The sequence below is a fragment of the Barbus barbus genome (genome assembly GCF_936440315.1).
Source record: "Barbus barbus genome assembly, chromosome: 17".
NCBI lineage: Eukaryota > Metazoa > Chordata > Actinopteri > Cypriniformes > Cyprinidae > Barbus > Barbus barbus.
This window is the reverse complement of record NC_136745.1, coordinates 9,425,489-9,448,621: the sequence shown is the minus strand read 5'-3', so window position 1 is coordinate 9,448,621 and position 23,133 is coordinate 9,425,489. Positions and strand designations below refer to the sequence as shown.

General features: G+C 35.1%; 1 protein-coding gene across 1 annotated transcript in view; it reads left to right on the top strand.

The window, feature by feature from the left end:
- The first annotated feature begins 2,869 nt into the window (after positions 1 to 2,869).
- LOC306883135 (A-type potassium channel modulatory protein KCNIP1-like) overlaps positions 2,870 to 23,133 on the top strand; it is a 44,774-nt gene continuing 24,510 nt past the window's right edge. Inside the window, exon 1 of the mRNA XM_079438240.1 lies at positions 2,870 to 3,072. Coding sequence (XP_079294366.1) covers positions 3,015 to 3,072 — 58 coding nt within the window. The 5' untranslated portion in view covers positions 2,870 to 3,014. The remainder of the gene's footprint in view (positions 3,073 to 23,133) is intronic.

Below are 23,133 nucleotides of genomic sequence, written 5' to 3'. Positions count from 1 at the left end.
AGAAGGTGTCCAACAGATGAGTCACAGAGTCACAGAGCATCTTCTATATGAAACGGTATTGTATTGTCATATGATTTTTCAAATTACCATTGCATGCAAGGGGAAAATATTATATCCTTTAGAAAAGTAATAACACACCTCATCTCGAGACACAGGTTGAGTTACATGATACAGTTTAATATTTAGTGTTGTGGTTGGTCTAAATCACTAACCTTGAGTAGAAGCAATAGTTATAGTGATGTTTGATGTTCTTAAACACCACTAATTATGCTCTATTTAAAGGATACATAGAGCTGTGCAAAGCGGACAAGCTGCTCTTAAGTGTATCATTTTATTTTCTTTAATTTCAAACTATTCTATCCACAGTCTGTGTTGATGATCTGTAGACAGTAGAATGTTAGTTTCTGCTCTGAGTTTGTTGACGTCTTTTTAAGATGAGCTCAGTTTTCTTCAGTCAGACAATCTTTTTCATGCTTTGTTCAAATTGTTTTGTCTCAGCCTTAGACAGATCAGCCATGTATTGCTTGATGCACATTGCACAAAATGGCCTCAGTGTCAGAGATGTTGTGTTTACAAGGTTCCAGTCCAGACAGCTACTGTACAAAAAGCATTTTTAAGGAACAAGAACCAGTCCCTAGATTTGACAAGGTTTGATTGTTTTTTTTTTTTTTGAGGCACGTAGAAGTCTTATTACTTTGAACAGACAGAAATTCAGGCTGCAACATCTACACATTTTTAAAGGAGGCCTATTATGCCCCTTTTTACAGTATGTAAATGTAGGTCTCAGGTGTCCCCAGAATGTGTCTGTGAAGTTTCAGCTCAAAATAACCCACAGATCATTTATGATAAAAAAGTGGAAGCAGAAACGTGCTGTTTTTGTGCATGTCTCTTTAAATGCAAACTAGCTGCTGCTTCCTGCCCCCTTTTCCAGAATAGGGCTGTGCCTTTACAGCTCATTCCTCAGAATCTGTTAAAAAACATGTGTTTGGTTTTGATTGTCTATGTCTATTGCGCTGAAATCATGCGTTTTAAACCATATTAGTTTAAACTTATACAATTTTCTGAGCGCACATCCGACAGAAAGCAGCTGTCACATAGCATGTGAATACTAAACTATGTTCTCTTTCATGTCTTATTGCATTTAAACTGTCAAATGCACGCACGTTTATGTTAAAAACACACATGAGTTACAAAAACAGTTGGTTATGTCTGTGAATGTAAACAGCTGGGAAAGAAATTGCGTGTTTATATTGGATCTGTGTGGCAGCAGCGTAATATACAGTAAATAAATCAATAAATCCACTGCTCTCTTGTGTCCTCTGAGGCTGGGACTCTAAATAGTGTTCTGTGATCGTCAGTGCAGCCAAAGACAGAACAGTTAGCATTCTTTGCTCGAGCTTTCGCCATGGCGTTAGAACTTGTACACCATTGTCGCTTGTGAAAACACAATGGCGACACCGTGGGTGGAAACTTGCAGATTATAATAAGTGGTAATATTATAATCTACATCACAGGGTGGCTCGTTTTTTCACAAGCTTGCAGAGAAAGGCTTACCAAAAGAATCACTGGGTTGTTCTTTTTCACGTTTTGTGGGTTGGTAGATGCACCGGGGACCCGATTATAACACTTAAACATGGAACAAGTCAGATTTTCATGATATGTCACCTGTAACATTACTTCTCCTTATAAGTTCTTTGGTATGTTTGTTAAGTTATGATTATTTATATAGTGCTCTGTGCAGTGTGCTTAAAAGTAGGTTTACAGTAACAAGTCAATTTGTTCATTTAAATATAAATATTAGATGGAAAAGTTAAACTTAAAAATGAGAAATATGGTATAACTGAAATAAAGTATAAATAAGCTAAATAGAAATATAAAAAACCCATAACAATGACAATAAAACTGTTTTAGTTTTGTGAACTGAAACAAATAAGCTAAATAAAAATATTAAATACTTTAATAGCATATAAATACTGCTTTTATAAATACTGATTTTGGGATATTTGGCTTTTCATAACATGTTGTCTTTCATACTAGTAGAAAGTAAACATATGCAATAGACTACAAATTTCAGTCTTTATTTTATTACACTTTATATATTTGCATCTGTACTTTTTAAATTATAATACATCTTTTAATGGACATCTGTTTTCTCAAAAAGTGTTGTTTTTTTTCTCATTTAATTAAGCATACTGTACATATTCCTATCTCAATTCTAGTTTTTACAGAAGTGCTTGTTCATATATAATTTATCTGATTTATAGAACATTTTATTCCTTCAGGCTATTAATGGTATTTTCGGATTTATAGAGTGATACAAAGAAATTCCAAATCCCTTTGTATCAATCAAATCAAATTTTTGCTTTGGAAATGTATGCAAATTTGTGCATATTTAATTAGACAATCTGCATATTTTAACATACCATTTCATAAAACCTGTAATGCAATCCAATTATCTTAATGTACTATGATTAATCAATCAAATACCGGTTGTCGTTTTTACCCTTTTCACCTGTGCTGTCTTGCCTTTAAAAAAGCTTTGTGTTGAGCCCTGTGAAACGAGCGTATAATGAGAGATGGATTTTCTGAAGTGTTTTCACTTTCGTCTGGAAGGCTGGGCTGCTGTTTCTGCTTTCAGATGACGACACACACACCAGGATCGCTCGCTCGCTCTCTTCCTCTGTTCTTTATTCCTCTGCCAGTGTGTTTCTGTCTCCTGAGGTTTTTCTCATTCCCTGGTTGTCGTCCTCTTCCTCTTTGGCATTAACTCTCTCTCACTCTCTTTATAGTTGTCTCCAGGGTGGGAGGACGAGAGAGAGAGAGCGAGAGAGAGATTTGGACGGACAGAAAGAGAGAAAGATTAATATGCATTGATGAAGGAGGATAGAGAGAGGAAGGATCTACAGTTTAACTGCAGACACACACGCTGAACTAGACGTCAACAAACACACGTTTCGCTCTCATCTGAGCACGGCGCTGTCTCATGCTACAGGTGTGTAGCAGCGGACGCAGTTATGGGTCTCGTCATGGGAACGTTCTCCATGCAGAGCAAACAAGTGAACTATCACACAGGTAAGAGCATTTCTCTGCGTTTTATGACTGTAGAACTCATAGTTTTGAAACGGATAGATTTTTTTGTTTTTGTTTTTTTCTGGAAAAAATTAGGGGTTTTTTGCACAGGGAAAACATGCGTAGTTAAAGGGTTGCTAAGTGTTTTCAGTCGTTTTTAGCATGTTTCTATTTGGTTGCTAGGGTTTTCTGGGTGGTTGCTAGGTGGTTGTTTACTGTGCGCGGTGAAAAGCGTCTCTGTGATCTTCTGGTCTGTAGATATGACTCAGGTTTTGCTTTCCATGTAGATTTTTTTCCGCCTGTTTTATGGTCCAGTGGATGAAAATGGTGTGCCTGATCACTTAGAATAAAGAAAATTTGCACTCAGAAATGGATAGCAAATGTAACATTTTATCAAAAAGAAACAGCAAGGCACTTGTAATAAACAAATGTTATTTTGAAGAATGAACATTTTCTTGTGCAATGTACTCCAATAATGTTTTACTTACAACTTTTACAAAAAAATCATTTTACACAGTGTTGTAAAGATTTGATCAGATCACTAAAGATGAGAGTGATACTCAACTAGGCAAACGACAATAATAAGCATTTGTCGTGTTGTATGCTGTTTGAATGTCACTGGTTTAAAGATATAATCTAGAATATGAAGCTTTCTTACTGCACTAAGAGCATTAACATTTATAAACACATTTGAATGAGTGAGAAATGCTTGTATGTGTTTGGCTTGTAGGTGTTCGCTTGTGTTTCCTCAGGTAAAACATTGTGTGTGTGAGCAGTGTTCACTCATAGATCTCTCTCTCTCTCTTCTCGCTTTCTCTCAATGTTCCCGGACAAGACGAGACGTTGTGTAAATACACAATGAGCTGGCGGTCTATAAAAGGTTATGGTATTCACTCTAGCATTAAATCAGCTTCTCTGTGTGTGGCTTTATGAAAATCAGAAAATATGTTAGGTTTGTGTGACGGCTGGATTTAGTGGCAGGCCAGTGGGATTCACAGTGGTACACAGAGCATTAAAATGCACAAATTAAGTTATTTCTTATTTGCATGTAATGTAGGGATTCCCACTTTTTTTGTCATCTTAACCTCTTTCACCTAATATATTTTATATGAAGCACCCCTGAGATTTTAAAATAAATATTTGAAATATATTGAAAATGGACTGCCAATAATAATTATTTTAATGGCTTTGAATGCAGACATCATAAGTATGAAAATACTTCCAAAAATATTCTGTCTGCATGTTATTACAGGTCAGGCTTACAATGTGAGACATAATTCTAAACATTATATGCCCTTGTGTTTCTATCCACTATTGACTGAAAAAAGACCCCTGGGTTATGGGATAGAAAATATAATTACAAAATATATATATATATATATATAACAAAAATGTCTCATGATGGAAAAACCATACAAATTCATAAGAGCTTGAACACAAATAATTCATCATAGAAAGGTTAAATGTAATGTTTGTGTTGAACCTTGTTTTGTTCTGATATAATAGTTTATAGTCTTCTGCACTCATGTCAGAGTTTAGGATTGAAAACCATAATTGCCAGTTGTGAGCTATTAAATTGTCCTGTAGCAGACTGAATCATATTGAATAACATCTGTATGAACAGGTAACTGAAGTCAGTCCTCACCCCTACCCTTTGACCATATCACACATCTATATATCCTTAACATTTCAGGTGTAGTCTCTTTGCTTATATAATGTGATTTGTTGGTAACTGAGTGTGTTAACTAGAGGCGAGTAAAAGAGCCGCGTCCAGGGCTGCATTAGCATTCAGATCACTAGCTGCTGTGCTTTTGTATTGGTATCCAGACACACAGAGGTCTGTGCTGTGGGATTACAGGTCTCTTCTACTAATAACTAATGGCTGAATTAGCTTTCATGAATAAATAAATTCTAGATTACTATCTGTCTGTGTGTCATACTAATGAAGCACCCAGGGCTTCATGGGAGATTGGCTCCGTTTGTTCACATTCCTTTAAATAAAGTGGAAGTATTTCACTGAGCTGCTGTGCGTGTATGCGTGTGTGTGTGTGTGTGTGTGTGTGGGCTACTTCTTATCTTCAATTCTCACAGACAAAGCCACTTAGCTGCGTTTGCTTTAACCCTCTGACGTGTCTATAATTAAACAACAAAGGAATAGAATATTTCCTAATATTTCATTTTACTAGAAAAACAAGAATGTAATACTTGGCAATGTTGAATTTTGAATTAGTGATGAATTTTGAGGTTTACCTCTGTCCATAACAACAAGACATAATTTGAAATATTTCAGAGATTGTTTAGGCATGTTGAATGTATGAAAAAAGTAGTTCAGATGAAAATATACGTGCTCATCAGTAGTTGATGCAATGTTGATTTATTAAGAAAACGCATGTTAAAATTGAAATGATGAATAATTTGTTGCTATTGTATGAATAATATATAATCACATAATCAGTAAAACATATAAAACTAGTCTGATTTACAAGCATTTTAAATGTAATATAATCTAATTACAAATACTGAATTTTTGGAATCTGATGACGTAATCCAGATTACAAGTAATCAGTTGCTAGCCAGCTCTGTCTGTGGTGGTGTGGATGTAACATAATGTGAATGGTTAAAGATGGCTGTAGTGGAGAAGCATCAGATATTAACACTGTAACACATGATTTTTAATATGTATTTTCACTCCCACTGGATCTAAACACCAGCTCTGAAAGTCTCATCACAATGCATCAGCAGACAGATGCCCAAAGGCCAAAATTAACACCTGCCAAATGCTAAATGAAAGCAAAAATACATTTTGGCAAGTAAAACAACAGTTGGCTGAGAACTTTATTAAAAAATGCAACATTGTGTTTTCAACTGAATTATAGAAATGATCGTTTGACCTTCACTAATTAGAATTAAACAACCTCCTAAAGAAAACATCTGTTGGGAATCCCCCCCCCCCCTTCCCCCGATTGGCAGAACATATGTGAAATTGCTCATATGAAGCCACCAACATTGCAAACATAAAGTGTTCATGATTTTTCGATAGGTGCAGTTTCAATGAGATGAGAGTGCCATATGTGCTGATTTTCATTAACATTTATGGAACTACATTTTCCACAAAGTTATTTTACAGGTTTTGTGCAGTTGATTTGATTTGAGAAACAAGTTACATTTCTACAACATTATTTGTTCTTTAGACTCTCTTCCTTAAAGTTGCAGTCCGTAACTTTTTTGGTTTAAAATGATCCAAAGTAAATTTGAGCAAGTACATAACTAGCCAAACCTATCACCTTACTTTATCTCGATTCACAACGGTAAACTTGTAATAAAGTTTTCTAATTTGAGTGGTACGGGAAGTTTTTCAACTTTCGAGCATGGTGCTGCATCATTACGTCACGTCTGTAAACATAAAGAAGTTGTCCCGGTGAATACGCTATATTGCACGTGAGGATGCTGCAGGTGACGGATCGTGAATTGTAATCCAGAAAGGTAAAAACGACAATCATCAGTGACTGGAGATTCACCCGTAGTCAAAACCAAACGAACTCGTATTGAGAAGTGGCTAAAGAAAAAGAGAGAATGCGACCGGTCCATTGCTAAAATAAAAATAAATATCGGCAGGGCTTTTGACAAGTGGCATGAACTCCGTGGCTCGGCAGAAGTGTGAATCAAGGGCACATAATGGCCACAAATGGGGCGCTCACGAGCACCCTTCTGAATGCTAAAATGACGAATGGGACACCCTACGGGTGTACACTGCACGCGGTGGCCATTGTAAGACCGCAAGTGCACATGAACTGTTCCATTTGGGACAGGACCCACTTTTTTATTTTTTTTATTAATTTTTTGGACCACTGAAAAAAATCTAATTTCACTATTTACTTATGGAGTCACATTTAAATAACCATATTGCTGGAATGGAACCATATAGGACCTTAAAAATGAAGATCCCAAAAGGATAGTTTGTTAAGGGATCCTATTATGCACTTTTCAAAAGTCTTGATTTGGTTTTTGGGGTGTACTAGAATAGGTTTTCATGCTTGATTCTTCCAAAAACGCATTATATTTCATGTTTTACATTATTGCAGTGCCTCTCTTCCAGTCTGTCTTAAACGCTCTGTTTAGTTCCTGATTTGATGAAACGCCTCCTTTCGAAACATGAAATCTGCTCTGATTGGTTAGCTGGCCCAGTGCGTTATGATTGGTGAATTGTTTAGAGCATGTTCCAGAAATGAGTTTCAACTGCTCAAATTGATGATCATTTTTGACTTAGTGAGCTTTGTAACTTTGCAGATCTTTTTTTATGCTCAAACAGTATTACACACTAACTATAGTTGAAAAAGTGAAAAAGCATAATAGGGCTCCTTTAAAAACCAGAATCTAGAAGGATATTAAGATCTTTATTAAAATCTTTGATACATTTTGAGTTACATGCATGCAAATATTAAGGGGGAAAACCACAGAGTTTTTTTTGAACCGTCACTATTGGTATATTATGCAAGATAAATGGCTAAAGTCAACAGAGTATACTATTAAACTTACCAGTCTCTATGGAAAAATAACACGATGCTGCCATCTTTCTAAAGTAATTTTCCACCTCCTGTAATTTGGCTTCAAATCTCAGGTGAAAATAGTCATTTTGACCTCCCTCTTATTTCTTCATTTTGGCCTTTTTAGTATATATTTGTATTTTATTTAAAATATAATTTAGATTTATATACTGAAATAAATAATAAAAGTTAGCTTCTCATGACTGACTCATGGCCTTTAGTTGCAGCACTATTGTAGAGTTGTTCAAGGATGAACCATAATTTTTCAGCAGATTAAAATGAGTAATGTGTACCACGCCCCCTGTCTGCTATTGGTCAGTCAAAGATATCTCACATCATTGGTTGATTAAGTGTTGCTGTGTGGTGCTGCTCAAACAAAAGCCACAGTTTTGTTCTCTGATTTTTAGGAATCAATCAACGAATGACTCAATTGTACTCTTTTTAAAAACCTGATGTTGTGGAATACAGCCTGTGTTTCTGTTCTAGATGTTTCTGTCCAGAGAGAGCGAGCAAGTGCGCGGTGAACGTCTGAAAAACATACACAGGAGGTGTGTTTATTACTCTGCTGTTTTATGGGCTGTTGAACAAACAGGTTGTGGGCAGATTAAATGTCTTTGAATTCTCTCAATGTCTCTCTCTCGCTCAGTCTTCCAGCTGTATGAGTTTAAATGGCCCTGAAACGGCAGACATTACAGATGATTCATTCATTACATAAAGACGTGCGGCTCTTCACTGAGACCCCCACAGAGAGAGGGAGGAAAATCAGGTCAGGTTACCAAGAAAAAATGAAAGGCAGTGAATGAAAACAGAAACAGAACTACACATCTGCTTTCTTTGTCATGCTTTTCTGCGTTTCCATTTCTCTGCCTCACAACAATACAAATGTCACCTCGTACCACATTAATATCAGCGCTTACTGAGCTTTAAACCTATAAATCAGCTTCAAAACACAAAATTACTGTGGTAATATGTCATTTTGATATGTACATTGAAAAACGTAGATGTAGGATTTACTTTACTAGCAATTTCTATATGGAAATTGTTTCTAAGTTCACAAATAATTTAAACGAAATGGCAAATAACACACTGAAGTGGAAAGACTGAAATGGTATTTGATATATACTATACTTTATACTGTTATTTGTCCTTTTACAGGGAACGTTTATCAATAATATTGTATTATCAATAATATTAATGAAAATAATAATAAGTCTGATCATTTTAAGTGTAAAATGTATTTTATTATTATTAGTAATAATAATGTTTAAAATGTAGTAATAATAAAATAAATAAAAAAACAACAAAAATACATTTAAATAATAAAATATATATATATATATATATATATATATATATTTTTTTTTTTTTTTTTTTTTTTTTTTTTTTTAATTGTATTATTATTAGTGCTGTCAAACGATTAATTGCGATTAATCGCATCCAAAATAAAAGCTTTTGTTCACATAATATATGTGTGTGTACTGTGTATATTTATTATGTATATATAAACACACACACATACAGTATATACCAGTGGTCGGCAACAGGCGGCCCGCCGGTCAAAAGTGGCCCGCCAGCAATAATATCTGGCCCGTGTCCGTAGCCGGATTATTTTGATAGCGCCTGATTCTGAAATAAATCTGTCATGGCAGCAACAGTTACTCTCAATCGGAGTATGTGAGCGGAGCGGAGCGGTGTGATTTTGAATGGAGCGAGGAGCGGATTTTTTAAAAGTCGGACCGTCTTGGTTTTCACTTGCTCCAAGAGCGCTCCATCACCATCACGAGTACAATTCATGCCAACGACCCATAATATAACTGCATATTTAGCAAGAATTCACATGTTAAACATATTTAGCTAGCTAGATAGAAAAAGATCACTCAAATCAGAAAGAATGTGAAGGCTATGATGACTGCAGTGGACATGAGCGGGAAGTTATAGTTCTAAAGGAATTTATTTGTTCCTTCGGAATATTTTCAGCTGACAGCTGACTTTTTTTCTCAGAATTGCCTGATTTAAACTCGCAATTGCGAGTTAAAAAGTTATAATTCTGAGATATAAACTCGCAATTTTGAGAACATATCAGTCTTTTTCCCCCTCAAAACTGGACTGAACTGAACTCGCAATTCTGACTTTATAACTCACAATTACGAGTTTATATCTCACAATTCTGTGGAAAAAAAGTCAGAATTGTGAGATAAAAAGCAATAACCTTTTTTTATTTTTTTATTCAGTGGCGGAAGCAGGCTTCCATAGAACTGTGATATTTCAAACATAGTGAAATACTTTAGACACGGAGCGGTGTTTCTGATATCAGTGAGAATGTAGTGGAGCAGGAGCGGAGTAATTATTAAATGCTCGGAGCGCGGAGGGGAAATTGTTGACGCTCCACTCCGCTCACATACTCTGATCGGACACCGCCACACAAATGTGGCTTTTTGTTAATGACTGTCGCAGGATTTTACACAGAGTAACAGCTCACCATCTGTTACAAAATACACTGTAACAGTCAGTCACAGGCAATTTTGGTTGCATTTTTCATTTTTATGGTTGATAGGTTGCAATTCCAAGCTATCATTGAAGTAAAACAAATGAAAGTGGCGGGAAAATCTCCTTGTGAAATAAATGTTTTCTCTAGTTCATGTTGGCCACAATTATTGGCACCCAATTATTGCCACGTCCTTTTCCCAGGGTAACAGCTCTGAGTTTTCTCCTATAATGCCTGATGAGTTTGGAGAACACCTGATAAGAGACCATTCCTTCATCCAGAATCTTTCCAGATCCTTCAGATTCACAGCTCCATGTTAGTACTTCTTCTCTTCAGTTCACCTCACTCATTTTCTGTAGGGTTCAGGTTAGAGGACAGGGACAGCCATGGTAAAAGATTCATTTTGTGGTCAGTGACCCATTTTTGTGTTTTTTGATGTTTGTTTTGGATTGTTGTCCTGGTGGAAGATCCAAACATGGTCCATTATAAGATTTCTAACAGAGTCAGTCAGGTTTTGATTTTTTTATCTGTTGGTATTTGATAGAATCCATGATGCCATGTGTCTAAACAAGATGTCCAGGACCTTTGGCAGAAAAACAGGCACACAATATTAAAGATACAGCAGTATATTTAACTGTGGACATGGGGTACTTTTTACCCCTGTAGCGTCTACTTAGGATCAGTTATGATCTTCGAGGCTTTATGTTTTAAAACACCCTTTTAGCCTTTTGACATTTGCATTCAAATTGCAGACCTGGTCCCACATTCTACATTTATATTATATATATATATATATATATATATATATATATATATATATATATATATTAGTAAATTGCCAATGGTTTTCCCACACTATCAAGAAGATGCTAGACAGATCAGCTCTCTGGTCTCCCCTCTGACTTCAAACACATCCCAAAGGGAAGTAAATGACCCCCCAGTGCCAGTCACCAACGGCCTGACTAGACCAGTGGACTTATCTTCAAAAACACAATACACGTCACACACACACATAAAGACATTTTCTTTTATTCATTTATTTAGGCCATATATAAGCGGTTATAAATGTATCTGGTAAATGCATGTGTTGTATGTATGTTCCTCTATTATATTAGTCTAGTTATAACTCTTTATTTGTATTAGTTAGACTCTAAACGCATATATTCAAGTGTTTGGGTGTATCTCTGCTTTAATATCTTCTTTCTCGTTATCAAAATGATCTTCTCTTTATTTATCAAACAATGATATACACTATGTGATCGTGAAATGCATCATGCAATTTTTTACTGTGCTTTGAAGTAAAACTGCACCAACTCTCCAGACCAGCAATAAAAGTGCAAATGGACCATAAACAGAGAGAAAAAAGTTTCTCCCGCTCAAAATTCATGCTTCTGATTGGCTATTCCACCCAAAAGGTAGGTGTGGATGGGAACTAACAAAAATCCCTAACTCAGACTAATCAATGCTCAAAACTCTTCGTCCTGAGACGGACACTCTCCAAAAACTCTCCTCTTGAGTTAGATTTTCTGGCAGTTTTATCTTCAAGTAACTTTAGTCGATTGCGCTGTGGACTTTCCTATCTTCAGAAGAACCTCCGGCTCACTCCTAAAGAACTCATCAAGAACCTCTGTTGTCTACCGCATCAAGACTCTTGTTCAGCAACAAAACCCAATGCAAGTAACTGTTTACCACTATTTAGATGCGTGTTTAAGTTTGACCTCTTTTAAGGTGAATTTGATTCTCTGATGATTCTCAATAGGGTTGTGGTTAATTTATGTAAAAATACTGCCATTCGTTTGCTCTTCTCTCTCTCTTCCTTACTTTCCTTCATTCTATATATATGTGTTTTGCTTAATTTAGTTGTATGTTAGCTATAGTCCCATTTATTAAATCCCTTATATTCACAATTGATTGTCTCTGTGTCCTGCTCACGATTCGAAGTCACTGAATGCTGTTCCTTGCTACATGCTAGTACTGCATAAAGTAGGAAATCTATTGTTCCTTGGCCAGGAAAATAATCTTTCCTAGAACTGCTAAATAATTTTATTGTCTGTTCGGTGGACGGACAGATAAAATAATTGTAATATCAATTCTGCTACAGTTAATTCTAAGATATAATCTAAATATTTATTATTAATTATAACCAGTTATAATTCATTATAAATATTTCCCTTTTGAGCTAATTTGCTACACCCTGTTTGTACTAAACTCATCTGGTGGCTTTGCTGCCAAAAAGCTCTTTTTTCAGTTTCATCTGATCATAGAAGACAGTGCCATTTGAAGTTCCAGTTGTGTCTGATAACTGAATATGTTGGAGTTTGTTTTTGGATGAGGGAGGAGAATTTTCCTTGAAACCCTCCCAAACAACATGTGATGTAGGGGATGTTCGATATATATATATATAGGTTTCTGACCCAAAGACTCAACTAATCTCTACAATTCTCCTCATCGTGCATTAGGATGATATAGACACGTCCTCTTCCAGGCAGATTTGTAACATCTTTAGTTGATTGGAGCCTCTTAATTATTGCCCTGATGGTGGAAATGGGGATTTTCAATGCTTCTTACAGCCACTTTCTATTTTGTGAAGCTCAACAATCTTGTTCTGCACATCAGAATTATATGCGTTGGTTTTACTCCTTGTGATGGATGATTAAGGGAATTTGGTCTTTGTGTTCCTCATATTTATAATCCTGTGGAACAGGAAGTCATGGCTGGACAATTTCATGCTCCTAATCACCCTGGCGTGCTACAAAATGTTAATATGAATGGGAATATACTTCAGAGATATTTTACTCATAAGAATTTCTAGGGGTGCCAATAATTGTGGCCAACATTCATTGGAGAAAAACATTTATTTCATCATGAGGTTTTCTCCCCACTTTCAATTGTTTTACTTCAATTATAGGTTATAATTAATATATATACATAACACCTTTTTCTTAAATATATACACGCATGTGTGTGTATTTATATATACATAAATATAAACAGTACACTCATATATGTTGTGTAAACACAAACTTTTATTTTGGATGCGATTAATCGCAATTAGTCATTTGACAGCATTAATTATTATTGTTATTATTATTATTTTATATTGTATATTATTATCTATAAACCTGCTTTAAAATGCAAAAGTTGTTAGGATCTGCTACTGTTCGGGAGCACGGAGACGAAGTAGGATTACAATAATAATGGTCTTTATTCATCCAAACAAAGACTCAAATGAAACAAGCAGGAACCAACACGTAGCATGGGTATTGACGTATAACAGCTGACACCAGACTAGGGGAAACACAGGGCTTATAAACAGAGGAGTAATAAGATAAATAAATGACACACGGCTGGGGACTAATAAACTGATAAGCTAAACGAGGACAGGAACAGGAACTAACCAAATATGGGCACAAGAGGGAGGGAAACAAAAGACATGGGGACATGTTAATTTTTCCATTTGGTGTATTAACTTGAATTTTTTTATTGTAATTGCTAGTAAATTTCACAAATAATTACAAATAAACAGCAAGTCAATTATTGAATTAATCGTGAAATTTTGAGGCATATAAACTGAAATTAGTATTTTCTTGTGAAACGTACTGAAATGATCTTTTTATGTTTTATTTACAACTTGTTTACAAAATGTTTTTTTTTTATTTTTTATTACAGTGTACTATACAGAATTATTACCATGTTAATTTACTCTGGTATTTGCATGCAAAAAAACACCATGGCACTACCTTTGTATATGGTCAGAATCTCCATGCTGCATGTTTATGGTAATACCATGGTATATGTTCCTTTTTTGTATGCAAATGCAGATTTTGGAATCTGCTTTATTCCAACTGGAGGAAAAGCCCATAGCAGAGGAGCAGTGAAGCAGGAGGAGATGTGAGATGTTGGCATCAGGCTGATGTGGCCGGCTGCCAGCGCTGTGTGACTTCAGCTGTGGAAAACGAATATCATGGGCTAACTGTTATTTGTAATATGTCAGTATAAGCAGAGCGAGACGGCAAGCAGATCAGAGTAGTTAGACTGCCCTTAGTGAGTTCTTTATTAGTAGAGTCGTGAAAAAAAATCAGACGTTCTGCTTCTTATTAAATTTTAATGTCAGCCATTTGGCACTTTTATTAGCAGTGGGAGCAGAGAGAGGGAAAGAAGTGATTAATGTCTCGAACCAGATTAAAACTCAAATCACCTGAGTTTAATGACTACAATTTATCCTTTTCTTTTTTTGTTTTACAGGAATAGTTTTCTTGAACTCTGTTTTGTGGTGAATGAATGATTAATTGAATGAATGAATGCTGTTAATAGTTGTAATTAATAGTGTTTTAATAGTAATGTTAATAGTAGTACTAATATTATTAAATGTGTTATTATTATTATATTAAGTTTAAATGAATAAAAATTGCTGTTAATAATAATAAATAATCAATACATTTAAATTAAATAGTAATTATTATATATTATTATTTATTATTATTATAAGTAATTGCTGCTGTTGTTGTTCATTAATGAAATTGATTATTAAATTATTATTTTAATGTAATAATTGATGTTAATAAAATAACAAGATCAATACATTTAAATATAATGTTTACATTTTTATTAATATTATTTATAAAATAATAAATGTGAATTATTTATGTAACTTTAATTTGAAATGTAATTGCTGCTACTGTTAAAATTAAATGAATACAAATATTATTAAATTGATATTAATACTATTATTATTACATTTTAAATATAATTCAATTAAAAAATAAAATGTATTTAATTATGAATTGAATTTAATTGATTGTATTATTATAACTCATGATTACTTTAAATACCCTTCAAAGCTGGCAATAAGATTACTTTTGAATCTGTGATTATTTACAGTAGATGGTGTAATTAAGTATTTCTGCACAAGCATTTTATGGACAAAATCCCAAAAATGCCTTGATCAACACAATATATGACACTGTGGTAACCGGGCTGTAGGTGGAATACTTTGTGCATCCTGAAAGAGCATGACCACTATAGGTGTATCTTAATTTTCAATCTTTACTTTATTTGTCCCTCATGAGGGCAATACAGGTAAAAACTGCATAACAAAGTACCAACATCAATAATAACGATCACACAGTTGTGTCCCTTCAATTAGAGTTGAACAGACTTGTAGCCTAAGGAACAAAAGAGTTTATATAAACCGTTTATAAATGGCTATATCTAGACACTGGAGTACGAAAACTTTGACCAGATGGAAGTTATTCAAATTATCCAAACGGTTCAACTGAGATCTAAGAGTAACTTTCAAATTACCAAAGCAGGCCGCTATACCATAGTAAGATGGATTCAATACAGGCAAAGATAAAACAACAATTTTCAATAATTCAGCAGTGCTTCGTCAATTATTCCTTACTGTATATACCCTTCATCCACATATGTGCACTCTACCACTCAAACTCAGCTCTGACAGACCACATCTAGTCTATTATTTAGTTAAAACAATACCCTTGCAAAACCTACAGTATTTTTTGCAGAAATTATGCTTACAGTAATATATTTTTATAAAGATTGTATGACAGTACAATGAAAGTTTCACAATGTATTTGACAAAATATAAAGAACTTTTTACAGAAAACATTTGTAAACAAATCTGACTTGATATTGGTCAAAGATTTTTTTTAACGTCACTTAGTTTTAATAATCAGGTTGCATGATATAATTAAGCTAATAAGTTATATGTTATATAAGATTTACATCTGAGATCTGAACAAATAGAATCCATAATGTTCATTTAATCATATTTTAACCAGACTCACAGACTTATAATTTGAGCTGACGTGCATATTTGTTTGTGTGTGATCATTTGTTGAATTTGTGCGAGTTGTTTTGAAAACGATATTTGATTTATGCTGTTATATGCATTGTAATTACTGAGGCCTGTTGAATAATACCCACCTATCAGATATAGTTTATAATTGTTTTTTCTTGTGTGTGTTGCTTTACCTACCCAATACCCTAAAATGAGCTCATAAATGAATTCCTTTTTCTTTGGTTGTGAGTTCATAATAATTTTTAGAGTTAGCTTTATATAAAACAATAGAAGAATATGGTATAACGGGGTCATTGGGATAAGTTTGTGTGTGGGTGAAAAATACAAATTAGCTTCACAAATTAGTGAAGTGGCTTTAAGAAAAGAGCTAGAGCAGTGAAAATTCCCATTTCCACCATCAGGGTGATAATTAAGAATTTCCAATCAACATAAAATGTGTAAGGGGGCGAACGGACGAGAGATGTGCGGATCCATTTGCAAGCTTTATTATACAGAGACGTGGTAAAAACACAGGCAGGGTCAAACACTAGCAAACAGGTATGGCACAGACGAGAAACAAGAATAATCCTCACCAGGCACGAGTCAGTCGACAGCGAACATTATCCAGAGGGCTTGACAAGAGGGGCAATCCAGAAACATGAGCAATAGTCCAAGTGAAGCACAAACAGAGTCAATATGGCAAGACAACGGTAGCTCCAGGAAACACAGGCTAGAAACTCAGAAACAGGTTCTGTATCGCAGCTAAAACTAGGAGAGTACTAAACGCAGAACAATACTGTCTCGGGGTCAGAAAACCTTTAAAAAATATATTGTCAAACGACCTACATCACCACATGTTGTTTTGGAGGGTTTCAAGAAACATTCTCCTAGCTCATCCAAAAACAAACTCCAGCATATTCAGTTATCAGACACAACTGGAACTTCAAATGGGACTGGCTTCTATGATCAGATGAAACTAAAAAATTAGCTTTTTAGCAGCAAACACTCAAGATGGGTATGAAAAGTACTCAAAAAGTACCCCATGTATACAATGACATATACTGCTGTATTTTTGATGTTGTGGGCCTATATTTCTGCAGGAGGTCCTGGACACCTTGTTTAGATACATGGCATTTATATTCATGTTCTCCGACACGCATTGTTTCCTTCAATCTGTTTGACTGACATCAACAACCCTTCGATCAAAACACATCCCGCCTTTTCTCATCCTTTCTGTCAGCGACCTTGTAATATCACTCTATCGCCAATTCCCCTTCCACCGGGAGGGTGGGACGTTATTGGGGCCATTTCTCTCTCTCTCGCTCTCTCTCTGTCTCTCTCGTGCCTCATCTTCCATTTCCTTCTCTGTTTCAGTCTTTATTAAACCGCTGCTGGGTGTAAAACATCAAACACTTGTCCAGCATGTCTGGAGACAAATATATTACTTTCTGTTTCTGTTGAGAGTAAGAGGAGGAGAGAAACCGCAGACAGACAGACAGACAGACGGGGGAGATGCAGCGTCTCACAGCCGTCATCATATCTGAGTCCTGATTACTGCAATGCATGATTTATTAAAATCTAAATCTTTATTTCTTTCTGCAGTGGAAGTCTTTCATCCAGATTTATTCATCTGATGTTCTGAATCCTTTTCAAAACGAACCACCTTTTCATGAAGCTTCACCTCTCAGTTGATGGATCATGTTGCATAAAGCCTCATGAACGTCCATCCCTTTAAAATCCATCTTGTTTATTAACACTCCACATTAACCAGAGCTTATGACTTTTTAAATGATTAAATAAGCTTATTATACGCCTCTCTGGAAATACTTGATTCTCATTGGTCGATTCTGTGGTTAAATATTTGTTTTTCCAGGCAACAGATTTTCTTTGTAGCTGTGCTAGTTTCACGTTTCTCATATCACTCCAGATTTTTTTCCTCATAAAATAATTTAGACTCAATATTTTGAATTTTAATAAATGTATATATTTTATTTACTTTAATTTGTTTAAATGAATTCAAAATATTTGAATGTTCATTAGAACTTTTATTTGTATTTGAATTAGTTTCAAATATTTTTAATGAAAGTTAATTTGAACTTTATTTTAATTTGAATTAATTTTATGTAATTATTTTAAATTATTTATTTATTTTTAAGTAAATAGTAAAGCTTGCACAAATACAGTGTTTTATAGTATGACTCTAAATTATTATATTTTAACAACAAATAGAAATTGTATAATTTAAATGTTAATTTAAAAACAATTTTATTTTTTTTTAATTTGAGTGTTGATTATTATAGTTAAAAAACAGTAATTAAATTTAAGTTTGGGCTCTGTTGTTAATTGTAACCATACAGTAATGTAAAAGGGCTCCTATAGTTTAGTGCAGAAGCTGAGGTAGATTTTTTATATAATAAGACAATATTATATTTTAAGGGCTTTTTTTATGCCTTTTCTGAGACAGGATAGTGGAGACCTGACAGGAAAGCTTTTGGATGAAGAGAGGGGAGAGGGATTGGCAAAGGTCCTCAAGCCGGGAATCGAACTCGGGTCGCCATGAGTGCAGTTGTGCTGTATGTCGGCACACAGCACCGACAATTTAAGATATTTTTGATGAATGTTAATTTTAACTTATTGTTAAAATCATAACGTCAATTAATTATTATTAATTTAATTAATTTAAATTCTTAATTAATTTTATGTAATTATTTTATTTAAATTATTTATTTACTTTTAAGTAAACAGTAAAGCTTGCACAAATACAGTTTTTTTTTTTTTCAGAAGTGATCCAGAAAAGTAGCTAATTGTTGGGTCAGTGTTTACTCTATGAAAATGACACAATATATTTAGCAACATTAGCAGTCTTTGCTGTGCATTATGAGAGTGTATGGGAGTGAAGAAAAAAGGCGTGAGATGTTGGTGAGAAATTTGGTAATTGCCAGATTCCTGCTGCGCGTGTGGACAGAAATGGTCAAAATGTCCCGCTCACCTCTGTTTTGTGATCTATATCTGTGTAATGAGTAGGGTTGGGTATCGTTCAAAAATGTTCGATACCGATGCCGATACCTTGAGTTCGATACCGGTTCCTGAACGATACTTTTTTTCGATACCAATTTTATGAAAACAGTTTTAACAAGATTACATTATCTCAAAAAACTTTGGTTTTATTTTTTTCAGCTCGTTGACATGTATACAGACTCAAAGACTCATCTCCTGAGCCACTGCACGAAGGAACAAAATATAGCCAACACAATAAATCAGTACAAATAATTTTAATAAAGCTCAAATAGTTGTCAGTTTACACTAGTGCGTGCTCGTTTTAAAACGCATAGCTCAGACAGAATCATCATTTCTATTCATTTATTCTAGGTTGTTAAAGACTTCAAGAAATTTAAAATCTTTATCCACTTTCATAAGTGGGTGTTTTATTTTCTTTCACAATGTTTTATTGTTATTAAATTGTATGTTGTAGTATGTCTAATTATTTGAATGCATAAAAACTACTTAGTTTATTCAAATTTGTTCTTAAAACAGCCTTATGAAATGTTTTCTTTTTCCTCAGAAATTCTGTGTTCTGTATCTGGTTTTCAAATGAAGGCATAAAACATTCACTTAATTTCTCTTTTAAATTATTGAAAATAAAACTTTATTTATTTATTTTGGCAAACAAAATTGTACTATTAAAATTAAAACATGGAAGAAATGTTGTGTGATCATTAATTAAAATAAGAGTTTTAATAATTTAATAGTAGCAGTATGTACTGTCTGCTGAACAATATTAATTTATTTCTGCCGCAGTGTCTTCCAAGTTAAATCGAACTTTTATTTTGACCGGTTTCCTGGAATACCTTTACAGTTCTGTGTGTATATGATATGATGCAAGTTTTACTCAAATCAAATGGTAAAATGCTGATGAAGTGACTCTCAGAGCAGTTCTAGAGCTGTTGTTCATGTGTTTATGTCCTCATTTAGTGAGACGGCAGACGCTGAAATGTCACGCGAGCTTCAGTCTGTGTCAAGTAAGCGAAACTGCGCGATATAGAGAGCAGACTGCTCCGTACGCTTTCGAATTGCTCTCGCGGAGGTCAAACACTGATCAATCAGCACCGCGTCACTTCTAATCAAACACACCTAGTGCTGCAGGCTTATTGACGCACTGACGTTAATGAGATTAACTCCTTAGGTATCGAAATTTGGTACCGAACGACAAGACGTTTTTCGATACTCGGTGGTATCGAGGCAATTCGGTCGGTGCCTAAAAAGTATCGAACTCGATACCCAGCCCTAGTAATGAGCAGGTTGTTAGCGGAGGGATGCTTAGTGGATCACCTTATCAGGGTTTATTTTAACATACGACTGCATTATCCCTTATGTAATTGATCCTCAGAAATCTCAGAAGTCTCCGATATCGTCTTGAACGATATCTCGTCTCCTTTGAGTATACTCTGACCGCCGTGAGCTGCAGAAAACCTGTGTGTGTGTGCTGCTCACTGCAAACCGTGCATTAAATACAGCATAATCATATTTAATCATAGCGTATGAAATGGTATGCATTGATTGACAGTGGTATTGGAACACATCCCAATAAAATTCTTCATCACCCTGCTTGGGTTCAGATTTGTTATATTAAGCAGATGTAATATAATGTGTTTATAATCTTTATTATTCCTGTGCTTGGACCTCATGATAATTCAAAAGCAGCTTTGGGTAATTATGACTGTTTGTTAATAATTAATGATGGTGTAATTTCAAGTCCTTGGAATGCTAATGAATCAGCAGGAAGGTGCTGCGCCTGACATTTACATTGACGTTCATGCCAGACGTTTCCTCAACAAATTATCAATCATAAGAAAACACATCTGGTATCTCCTTACCCTTTAACTGTCTGCATATTAAATTTATAAGTAACTGATCTAGAACACATGAGCAGCAACAGATGACATTTTTGAGTAATTTTTGCTATAGACTGTGTATTTGTAATCGATATTTCTCTCAGGTCATTGACCATCTTGGTTGAATCTTTTCAGTAATGTTGAGTTTTGAATGGTCCATGAATGATTATGCAATGCTGCATTCAAATTTTTTGGCCTAAAGAATAAATCAAAGCAGCATGTTAAAGGAACAGTTCACCCAAAAATGCGCATTTTCGGGAACATTTATTCTTAGGTAATCCAAGATGTGGATAAGTTTGTTTCTTCATGGGAACAGATTTGGAGAAATGTAGCATTACATCACTTGCTCACCAATGGATCCTCTGCAGTGAATGGGTGCCGTCAGAATGATGTTACTGTGATGTTTTTATCAGCTGTTTGGACTCTCATTCTGACGGCATTCATTCACTGCAGAGGATCCATTGGTGAGCAAGTGATGTAATGGTAAATGTCTCTAATGATTTTTTCCCATGAACAAACAAAGCAAATTTACAGTTTTGGGTGAACTATTCGTTTAATGCTTTGGACCTGTTTAAGCAGCCTTTAAAGTGTGAGAAATGTGCGAAAAAAAAAACGTGTTGAAGAATTGCATAAAGAAAGTGAAATATATTTTTGATTATGAATTTACGTTTACATTGTAACATTTTTCTTTTTTTAGTTTGAGTGATGTATGATGTATGATGTATGAATATTTTGAAATTACAATTTTTAGTTAATAAAAATATATAATATAAATATACAATTTTATTCATTGTAATAGGAATTTTAGGTGAATTATCATTAATGCATCATTATTTTAATAGGATTGTTTTTTTTTTTTGGGGGGGGGGGGGGGGGGGGTAATTGTCATTGATGTCAAAAAATTATGTTAAAAATCTATTAATTTATTGTATTAGGAATTTTAGGGAAAATATTCTTAATTGTCAATAAAATGTCAAAAAAGCTATTTATTTATTTATTTATTGTAATAAATCGTTCTATTCACCGACAGAGATTCACTCATTCATTCATTCTCGTAAGTATTTACATTCCACCGCAAGCGCACTTGAGCCTGGTTTTACAGAAACTCGCTGATCAGATCACAGAGACAGAGCAACAACACCCGGACTCTGTTTTAATCATTCTCTGGGACTTTAATAAAGCAAATCTCTCCCGTGAATGGCCAAAATACAGACAGCACGTTACATGTCCCACCAGAGACAGTAATATATTGGATCACTGTTACACCATAATAAAGGACGCATATCACTATGTCTCACGGGCAGCTTTGGGGCTCGCTGATCACTGTTTGGTTCATCTTATACTAACCTACAGGCAGAAACTGAATTCAGCTAAACCTGTATTAAGGACTGTAAAGAGATGGACTAATGAAACAGAGCGGGTTTTACATGCCTCACTGATTGGAGTGTTTTTGAAGCTGCTTCAAACGATCTACTGTAGATGAGCTCACAGAGACTGTAACATCTTATATCAGTTTCTGTGAAGATATGTACATTCCTACCAGGACTCATCTAACTTACAATAACGACAAACTGTGGTTCACTGCAAAACGCAGACAGCTCCGTCAGGCCAAAGAAGATGCTTACAGGAATGGGGACAGAGTCTTGTATAAACAGGCCAAATACACACTGGAAAAGGAGATCAGAGTGGCAAAGAGGAATTATTCTGAAAAGCTAAGCATTCAGTTCTCTTCCAGTGATTCAGCATCAGTGTGGAAAGGTCTGAAAGACATCACCAACTACAAGACACCATCCCCCAGCACTGTAAAGAATCAACAACTGGCAAACGATCTGAATGAGTTTAATTGCAGATTTGAAAAAACACCCCACACCTGCTCTGAACACATCTCCACACAACCATTAACACCTCCAGCAAACCCCCTCTCCCCCACACCTGCACTTCAGATCAGCGAAGATGATGTGTGCCAGGTCTTCCGGAAGCAGAAGAGAAAGAAAGCACCAGGCCCAGATTGTGTTTCACCAGCCTGTGCTAACCAGCTGGCCCCCATCTTCACACAGATCTTCAACAGATCACAGGAGCTGTGCGAAGTCCCTTCATGCTTCAAACGCTCCACCATCATCCCCATTCCAAAGAAACCCAAAATTACAAGACTAAATGACTACAGGCCTGTGGCTCTAAAGTTTATGGTCATGAAGTCATTTGAAAAACTGGTGCTAGCCCACCTGAAGGACATTACTGGACCCTTGCTGGTTCCTCTTCAGTTTGCCTACAGAGCAAACAGGTCTGTGGATGATGCAGTCAATATGGGACTGCATTATGTTCTGCAACATCTAGACAGACCAG